General features: G+C 39.4%; 1 protein-coding gene across 4 annotated transcripts in view; it reads left to right on the forward strand.

Moving 5' to 3' along the window:
* SNX14 (sorting nexin 14) overlaps nt 1–10013 on the forward strand; it is a 47865-nt gene extending 37852 nt beyond the window's left edge. For all 4 annotated transcript variants that reach the window (XM_033055628.2, XM_033055627.1, XM_033055629.1 and 1 more), the window contains 6 exons: nt 3550–3673; nt 4198–4362; nt 5382–5477; nt 6143–6234; nt 6372–6428; nt 9836–10013. In XM_033055628.2, coding sequence (XP_032911519.1) covers nt 3550–3673; nt 4198–4362; nt 5382–5477; nt 6143–6234; nt 6372–6428; nt 9836–9874 — 573 coding nt within the window. In that variant the 3' untranslated portion in view covers nt 9875–10013. The remainder of the gene's footprint in view (nt 1–3549; nt 3674–4197; nt 4363–5381; nt 5478–6142; nt 6235–6371; nt 6429–9835) is intronic.
* Nucleotides 10014–10282: the final 269 nt, after the last annotated feature.

The following is a 10282-nucleotide window of genomic DNA, read 5'->3' on the forward strand; positions in this document are numbered from 1 at the left end:
AAGGAGATGAATACCCAATGTCTGTACCAGGACTGTGTGAGCTGCCTGTATGGAGTCTGTGTGGAGATCTGGCAGGCAACCAAAGAGGCAAAAGGTTAACTCTTCCTAAGTGCCCCTCTGTGAGAACATGTTATCTCATAGAAAGAGAGTTCTTCAGTTTTTTGGTAAATGGTAGTCATTTTCCAGCTAATGCTTGCATTGCCACCATGTTCTCATGGGCCTTCTCTGACACAGATCTGTTTATTTCAGTTTCAACATGTTGGACTGTGCTGAGATTACAATGCACATTCCCCAGTGCTTGTGCTGCCATGAGTGGGGTGCATGCAGCTTCCCTGTTCCTCAGCAGGCTGAATAAGAGATGCCTGAGGGTCTGTCTGGGCAGACCCAGTCAGAAATGTGCCTAATGCTCTGACAGATCTTCCACATGCCCCTTCCTTTTGTATGTTCCTGGGGCATGTGTATGTTTGTGTGTTTTAAATATTGGTGGAAAGACTTCTAGTTAAAAATGCACAATAAATGTGGGTAGTCAACCCCAGTATAACCAGGAGCAGTTGGATTTCATTCCGTATCAGATCCACTAGAATAAGAGTTACCAACCTGCCTGGTTAAATAAAACAAGTGAAAAAAAAAATATGCTTCCCCCTCGTAGGGACATTGGCAGGATTTCTGGCCACGTTTCTGTTCTGAAGGTCTGTAAGCAGCTTGATCATCTTCTGAACATACTTTAGTCAGGCTTGCTGAAATAGGTCAGGACTTCTCAGCTGATGCAGACTTTGCAAAATATGCCAATAAAGGCATTGTTCTGCTGGCTTGTGTTGGCCTGCCAACAGCAATAAAAGCTGCTTTTGGAACAGCAGCAGTATAATAATATATGTTTTTGAGTAGCTACTTGGAGGTAGATGCCGTCACTTACACTGACTGCTATGATTCAGACGCTGCATACAATCTTTCTTCTTAACATTTTGATATAATCCTCTGTACCTTTTAAGTGAGCAGGAAGAACAGGAGAGAGGTTTATGGCTCTGGCTGTAGATACTACTCATAGTCGTGGTATTGTTTTTGTACAGTTCACTCCTGTGCTGGAATGCATGGGTGTATGTTTGCATATACACTCACCATTGATTAGCTTTTTTTTTTTCCCTGTGAGGCACTTTAAATGAGCCTTCATGCTTCCTTTGCTTGCTTTACTCAGTAAGTATGATAGCCCATTGTGCAAGGGATTACTTTGGCATTTTTCTTAACACAGGCCTTTTATCTTTCATGGACTTAAAGAGCTTAACTCCTATTATTATTCAATTCTAATTCATGGCATTTCTTCATTGTAGGCCTTTTAAGAATATTTCATTATAATTACTGTTTAATCTTAAAGATACTGTTTAATCTTAAAGATCTAAAGATTGAGGTTTGTGGTGTTAGTCTCAAATATTAACATACACAGAAACATATAAAGCAAAATCTATGCTGATCTGAGTTGTGAGTATAACCTCAACTTCTATGCTAGATAGCCAGTTTTGTGTTTTTCACTTGAATTTCTTCCAAGCCAAGGTACTGAAAAGTGTAAAACATGGAAGTAGAGGTCTAATGCCACTTTGTGTTATGGCTGCTGCAGTGCATTGTAGATTGCATTCTGAAATGCTTTCAAAGTGTGCCTCTGATCAAGGAACCATTGCTGTTTAAGGTGCAACACACATTATCTGTGTATGGACATACAGTCAGCATTCAGAAAATGCTGCTTCTGGTTTGGGGTGAAAGTGGAAATAGCACTTGAAAGTCAGAAAGCTTTGCCCTAAGCTGACCTTCATGTTTGATTTTTTTTATGGTTTACCAACCAAATTGCTGTTGATGATTTAGTTTGGCCTCCACACACTGTTCTGAACCTATGTCTACATTGCACAATGGCTGCTTTGAGTTGGCTCAGTATGTATCACCTTTGTCAGGTCATGGGGTGTATCTAAAGCATGAAGGAGGCTCTTGTTTAAGTTACAGTTCTACAGCTAAGGCTTCCCTGCTGTTCTGGTTTCAGTATTAAGGAGGATGTAGATTTCAGTTTATACAGAGTATTTTAAACAAGCTACCTGAGATGCATCCATAAAGTAGGTTTGGATAGTTAATTCTTTTTAGGATTGTTACATTCCTGGATACCAGTCATCCACCAGTGCATTAGCCATATTTACCCTTCTATGTAATTTATGTAATAAGTTGGTGTTTAGTTTGAGTGAACTTTGTGAAGGTAATACCAGCAGCTCTGCACTTAACAAAAGAGAGGGCCTCAAGGAGTACAGGTCAAAAACCTGACTCTTGCCAGATGTCTTGATGTAATTTTTCCTAAGAGTGCAAAGCATTCTGTTTAGAGACTTGCACGATTCAGAGATTGTTGGGATTTGCATGTATTTGGCTTTATTTATTTTGGGGAGAATTGCAGTACAGAAAGTGAACCACATATAAGCAAATTACTTCCTCTTCCTTGGAACAAATGTTATTTTGGGAGTGGTAAAAAAAAAAAATCCTCTGTGAGCAGCAATCACCTCAGCCTAGGCAATTCTATGATTATATTGCATTTGCTTCTACTTCTAGGATTTTTTTTAGAACTCTGGCATAAACTTTTGAACTTTCTTCTCATAATTCAGAGTATTTTGTATAAATCCTATTTTATATCTAGATTAACTGTTTTGGGGCTAAGTTAATTTAAAACTGTTAGTGGGGATTGCTAGGTATTAAACATGGAAAGCATCAGTATTTAGAGACTTTTTCTGTTGGGATTCGCAGACTTTGGGACAGGGGAGGCAAAGACTGCTACCTAGGTGGCTGGGACCCCTTTTGGTGTGCAGGGAAGAGCCTCTTGGAGTTTTGCAAGAATTAGAGTATCTTTTCAGAAAGAACCAAAGGCAAGGAAATACAGAGATCAGGGAGGAAGGTGATGACATAGGGGAATAGAAGGTTAAAGGAACATAATTGAGAAATGAGATAAATGGAAAGGAAGCCAAATGCAAGTTCATGAAGATTTTACCATAAATATTTAAGCTGGCAGGCAAAAAAGGCATTTCTCTGTGCAAAAAACTTGTATGTCTAGAAACCATTGTATTTATTTCAAAGTGGAAACCAACAGGAACTTTTAGGAATACTTTGATGTTATAGGCTTCCCTTGTGATTTGAGGGAGACAAACTGTTTCCTCTTAGCCCTTTATTTTTAGAACAGGGTGCATCAAGAAAATCAGAGCCTGTGGTGAAAGTCTAGATGTATACAATCATACAATTGTTTAGGCTGGAAGAAGGTAGTGGGAGCAGAAAGGCTCATGAATTAATGTCTCAATGCTGATTTGTTCTGAACCCAGGTATTTTGGTTGTTGTCACATGTGATGTGCTCTTTATTGGAAAGTGGAGGATTTGAAAAAACAAAACCAGAAACAATGAAACAAATCAACACCCCATATCAGCTCTTTGAAAGCTCTCCAAAGAAGCTACTTCTATAAAAGAAACCAACCCAAAGAACTGGTGGCTATCCTTTTACCTTTGAATGCAGTGATTTCAGTCTTATGTTTCTGTTTTTAGCTTTTTAATGATTTATTCAAGAATAATGCAAACCGGTCTGAGAATGCAGAAAGACGACAAAATCAGAACTACTTCATGGAAATGATGACCATAGAAGGAGTCTATGACTACTTAATGTACATTGGTAAGAAGTGATTTCTCTTAACTATTCATGACAAGTGTGAAGTTCACAGTCTCTGGTAAGAAATGAAATTCTGTTGTAGCAGTCATATATAACTCAACACTTTCAAGCTAGTATACAACTTAGTAACATGGTTATTCCTTAGAAGACTTTATTGTGGTGCTAAAATGTCACATATCATTCATCATTGCTTAGTTGCTTTGTTATGTCTCCATCTCTCTGCATCTCAGTAGTATGAGTTTATGAGAGTAGATCCCCTCCCTTTTCTCAGGTCTACCTAGGCTGCTGGTAGACTCTGGGAATTAGAATTGTTAAATTAATAGAAATAGCTGAAGGAAATATTTGATAAGCACTGTGGAGAATATCGATATTTTCAGTGCTGCACTAACAAAACTGAAATATTTTTTTTCTTGCTCACAATCTTAGGTTTTTTTTTTTTTTCCTTTTGATTAAATGATTATTTTATCATGCATATTAGGAGACCCTCATGTATGTTACTACTCGTAGATGTTGCTGTGACTTTGCAGGTCGGGTAGTTTTTCACATTCCTGACTGGCTGCATCATCTCTTGATGGGAGGAAGAATTCTCTTCAAAAATACGTTGGAACTTTACACAGACTATTACTTGCATAACAAGTTAGAACAGCTATTTGAGGAGAACCGGTTGGTTTCCCTGATAACGCTGCTGAGAGGTCAGTAATAGTTACATCTTTAATGAAGAAATACTGCTTTAACCTGGTGTTTGAAATCCTTTCAGTGAAGTTTCTGAGTGCTAAACTTTGCAATGCTACCTTACACTGGTGGAGTATTAAAAATCAGGTGGGCCTGGACTAACTTCAGAGCTTGTTGTGGAAAGATGCTGAGTCGCCTATGTTGTCTGTAAGTGATGATTACAGAAAAAAAGTAATTTGCATGGGTGTGCAAAGAACAAGAAAAACAGAATAAAGGTGGTTTAGTGTATCAACACAAATGTTTCACTTGTGTACTACATCAGTCTTTTGTTGTTAATTTTTTGGTTCCCTTTGTTTTGGTTGGCTCTTGAGAGGGCTTGAGTGTTCCTGACCTTCAAATAAGGGAAGGGGAGAGTGACTAAAAAAAAACTTGAAATTACCTCACAACTGTAGAGTATTACTGAAGTCTGATCCAAACAATGCATCCAGCCAAAACTCTGGATTCAAGACAGCTCTGTCCTTATCAAACCAAAAATGAAGCTTGTAAAAGTCACAAAAGGAGTGCAGTAAGACTTTCAGAGCCTAAAACCAAAACTGAGCACCTGTTATTTCAGATGAATGGCAATTCTTGTTTTCTCATTCCCAGGTAAATTTGAAGTTTTTGATAGTTCCAGACAGTGTTTTAGCACAAGGTGTCAATACTGGTTTTAGTTTTGAAAGCATAAGGGAAATTGTTATTAAGGAGATCATATCTAACCTAAAGTAGAAATGGTCCAAACTTGGAGGAGAATGCTTTAAACTTTGAAAAGAAGAGAAACAAATTGTGAAAAGATGATTGTCCTTCAAACAGGGTGGGTATTCTGGATTTGATTGGGCTAATGTAAGCAAAAAGTATGATCTGACAAGACAAGAATTCCCCTCTAATCAACACAATGCAGAGAAGAAGTTCAGTTTTGAAGCCACAATCCAAAACACATTTCTATGTCAGTGATGTGTAGCTGCCTAAAGATATGTTTTTTTTCAATGTGTCTTTGCTGCAGATGCTGTGTTCTGTGAGAACACTGAGCCTCGCTCTCTCCAAGATAAACAGAAACGAGCAAAGCAGACTTTTGAAGAAATGATGAGATACATTCCAGGTTCTGTATTCCATGACTGCTTGTATGAGTGTGGTTAATTGATCAAGCAGATATTCAACCCAAATACAGTCACACTATCTTGCCAAATCAAATGATACTTGGGTTGCTGAGATTCGAATTGACTGGAATACCAGGTGTAAAAACCCAACAGTTCAGTTTGCTGACTAAGGTTGTAGCCATGGTGATAGAAATCAAGAGCTTTACACATGCATTTAATACCATAATTTTTCATCTTTTAAATGTTCCTATGGTTTGTATTTTATCCAGATGAAAACTGTTAAAAAGGGCATGTCATTAAGCTGGAGGGTACATCTGAGCTCTCCTTGTACTGTATAAACTAGGAAGGAGGGGCCCATTTAATTGAAAGTAATTTTTAAAAATCACCTTGTGGTTTATTAAACAGTCCATTAGAATGAAATATTGATATTATAAAAAGTATAGCAATTACTAAGATGTGGAGCCCTGAAAGAAAGGGAGGCGAAAAGTATGAACCCAAAAGTGTGGAGGTTTTTCCATTTACCATTTGAGACAGAAAAAAGTTGAACTCTTTCTTTAATTTAAACAGTTTTTTTCTTGTTAATTACTGGAGTTCCATAACTGCATCATAAAGCTGCTTTGCAGTGCTTTCTCATGACTTGTATATTTGTTTTTGGAATTTGATCTAGATTTGATAGGCAAGTGCATTGGGGAAGAGGCTAAATACGAAGGCATCAGGCTTCTGTTTGATGGACTGCAGCAACCAGTGCTCAACAAACAGGTAACTCAGAACGTGTGACAAACTTGTCTTCTAGCACAGGATTTCCTGAAATGAATGTTTGATATAGCAGAGGAGTGGGCTGTTACTCATCATTAAGAATAAAAAGCAGTAGTTTAATTTTCTGTATTTTCTTATAGTTAACTTATGTTCTGCTGGACATTGGGATTCAAGAACTCTTTCCAGAGCTGAGTAAGGTATGTGCTAACTCCATTTAAGAATTGCAGAATTCTTCAAACTGCTGCTGAGTCTGGTCAGTGGCGCATTTTTGCTATTGTTCTCTATTAGTAATATTAATTCTAAATTTTGGGGAAAAGACGTGTTTTTCCAATATGTTGAAATAATTGAAATCTAGGTTGCTTACATTTTGGCTAATTAGCTCTGTCAATATCAGCTCAGGCCCATTTGTTTAGCATCCAGCAACTCTGAGTTGCCTTTCAGGAGACTTGGACTGATCAACAGCAGTTGGGATCTCTCTGCCTTTCTCTTTGATTGATTTATCTCCGCTCTATTTTGTGCCCTTCCCAATTTAGGAAGAGAATTCTGCATGCAAAGCTCAGGTCAAGCTGTAGCATTTTTCTTGAGAATATCTGGCAGGAGGATTTCTTACCTCTAGTTTGGTCACTGCAATGTTAACTTCAGCTATCCAGATAAAGGAGAAAGAATTTGCACAACAGAGATTGCTATATAAATGCATATCATTATGTTTGGGATCTGGCTGATATTTGTACTTATGTATATCAAACCTTGATGGATTTTTACATAGTAATTTTACAGTTTGATCTTCATGGCAAGCATGAGATACTTGGTAGTTAGCTAGTAAAAAACAACACTCCGAACAAATTAAAAAAACCCCGTCACTAACAATAAATGTTTGTTGCATGAACCCTGTTCCTGAGAAATGCAGACTGCTGCGATTTGTGTTGCATGACAAACAGAAACAAATGCAAGATATTGGAACAAGCCAGGACACTTCTATTGTTTTCAGTGAAATGAGGGCGGCTCAGCAAGTCTGACCTACTTTGTGCTTTAGTTCTGTAGCTGCCCTCCTCAAGCCAGTGCTCAGACAGCTAAAAACAGGCAAAAAAAGACCCAGCTGACCAAAGGAGCAAGGAAAGTAGCCTGGGAACTTGAGTGCATTAAAAAAAGACCTGACTTAGCCCTGCTGTTTTACTCTGCTGAACTGGTTTTGTGTCTCAGCAGCTAATTATATATATGTATTGGAACACTTGTCTTTCTTCAGTTGATTATGGAAAAAAATGAGTGGCATTTAAATAATCTTTAATGCACCAGTCAGGCCCAGAGGGTGGTGATCAATGGAATGAAGTCTAGTTGGAGGCAGGCCACTAACAAGGGACTTATCCAAGGGGTCAGCTGTGGCTCCAGTCCCTTTTAACATCTTCATTAATGATCTGGATGATGGGACAGAATGCAAAGCCTGATGATGACACAAAACAGGAGAGAGTGGCTGATACACCAGAGGGCCATGCTACCTTCCAAAGGGACGTAAACAGGCTGGAGAAATGGACTGGCAGGACCCTAATGAACATCAATAAAGGGAAGTGCAGAGTCCTGTTCCTGGGGAAAAGCAACCCCAGGTGCCAGGATGGGCTGTGGGCCAGCCAACTGGAAAGACACAAAGCTGAAAAAAAGTATCTGGGCTGCAGTAGGGGTGGTGTTGCCAGCAGGTCAAGGGAGGTGATGATGCCTCTCTGCTCAGCACTGGTGGGGCCACACCTGCAATGCTGTGTCCAGATCTGGCCTCCCCAGTACAAGATAGGCATGGACATACTGGAATGAATCTGGTGGAGAGCCATGAGGATGATGAAGGAACTGGAGCATATCTCCTATGAGAAGAGGCTACAGAGCAGGGACTGTTCAGCCTGGAGAAGAGAAAGCTCAGAGAGTCATCGATGTCTGTAAATACCTAAGGGGTTGGTACAAAGAGGACAGAATCAGAAGTGCCCACTAACAGGACCAGTGGCAAAGGCACAAACTTAAACACCAGAGGTTTCCTCTGAACATCAAAAAACACTTGTTTACTGTGAGGGTGACCAGGCACTCTCACAGGTTGCCCAGGGGTGCTGTGGAATGCTCATCCTTGGAGATACTTAAAAGCTGTCTGGACATGGTCCTGAGCATCTCTAGGTGGCTCTGCTTGAGATCTAGACCAGGTGACCTCCAGAGGCACCTTCCAACCCAGCCATGCTGGTTTTTCATCAGTGTTTATATTTAATGGTGAAAAATATTTTTTCTTTGAAAACAAATCAAGAGAAGATTATTCAAGGTAAATCAAGATCATGTTTTCTACTTCTTAATCTGTCTTTTTTCCTGTGTAACTGTGACACTGCCTGGCTGCTGTGCAGTGTTTAATAACCACCTCCTGAGGAGGGACCTCTAGTGCCACCTTTGCTCCTGATGAAATGGCATAGGTGAGGGGTGGGCTCCCCCTGCTCCCTGTGACTGAAGCTGATGGGGACAGAGCAAGGGAATCTCTGGCCCAGATTTCAGTTGAGGAAAGGAAGCTCAAGTTCCCAGCTGAACTGTTTTTCTATTTCCTTATTTCAGATATACTGAGAGCAATACAGAACAAAGTGCAGCATCTGTGGTGTTTGGCAGTGGGACCTGGTTGTCAGTGTACCAGGACTGAGAGGGGAAATGCAAGGTGGAGAGGGTATAGGTGGGGGGGTGGCAGTGGTATTTCATCCATAGCCCTAAAAGCATCTTCCCAAAATCACTGTAAACACTTGGCACTGTCAAGCTACTTGAAAAGAGAATTGTTTCTTCCTCACAACTGCAGTGAGGAAGTTGAAAAGTAATGACTGGTTCTTACTTAGCTATCCATTGTACTGGGGGGAATCAATCCAATGCTGTTCAGCAGAGACTGGTTCTTTTTGAGCTACTTCATACCAAAATGTTTTTGTAGTTACAGTGAAGAATGGAAAAATGTTTCCAGCCAGTCAGCTTTTAAAGGGGAAACTGAGCATCCCAGAAGTTTTGTTTTGAGCATTGCTCCTTTGGCAGGGAAAACAGTGATGGGAGAAATGGGAAGATTTTCCTTAGTGGGGATGTCAGTCTGCTTCCCACTCTGGAGATTGGTATCTTGAAGGTATTTCCTGCCGCACGTACCAGTGCGGATACACACTGGATCGCTTGATGTGTGCTGTGTTTGATGGCAGCATGTGTAAGTGAGCAAGCTCCAAGAGCTGAAAAACTCCTCTGAGATAGTGTGCAGCCAGTCCCTTGAGAGTCTGTCAGACAGGTTACAAGAAAAAGGAACAGCTGAAAGAGAAAAAGCATTCCAGGCAGAGTAAGGAAAGAAATCTGACTGAAAACTCTCCAGTACTATTTCCAGAGCAGAAAATTGCTGTGTTAAGAAAACTGTATTTAGCAGTTAGGAATGGGGGAGGTAAGAACCTCTAGAGAAAGAAGAAAACACCTATTTTGAGATATAGTATTAAAACTCAGTAGCCTTCCATGCTCTTAACTTTGGTTTCAAGTGGATGTTTTCAGATGTAACCATTGCAGCTCAGTTCAGTCATTTCTATGTAAATACACATTTTCAAACTTAATAAGTAAACTTTCCCCCTTTCCTGTTTAACAGGGTCCAAAGGAAGCAAGCTCTGTGTCAAGTTGGATGTGAGTGGACACCCAGTAGGATCTGCTGTGCACTGTTGTAATGGACATGTGACATTTTAACATTGCTTTGTATATTTTGTTGTAAATAACATAAAATATAAGCTCAAAAAATACCTTTATGCAATAAAGACATTAAAATTTAATACCGATTGCAAATAAATAAAATATCTGTACTTTTTATTTAAAATTTGTTTTAGCTATTACCAGTAAAAGTTGAATTAGTTTTACCAAAATCTCTCCGTGTATGAAACTACAGGATGACATCAAAAAAGACAGCTGGGCAATCAGCCAACTTACACTTTGCTGAAAGAGCAATTACTGGATGTCTTCCTGAAAGGATATGTAGAAAAATTGTTTGGAAGAAGTTGTAGAATATTCCCATTAAGTTATTTTAAAATGTCTTAACAATTTT

Source organism: Catharus ustulatus, chromosome 3 (genome assembly GCF_009819885.2).
Source record: "Catharus ustulatus isolate bCatUst1 chromosome 3, bCatUst1.pri.v2, whole genome shotgun sequence".
NCBI lineage: Eukaryota > Metazoa > Chordata > Aves > Passeriformes > Turdidae > Catharus > Catharus ustulatus.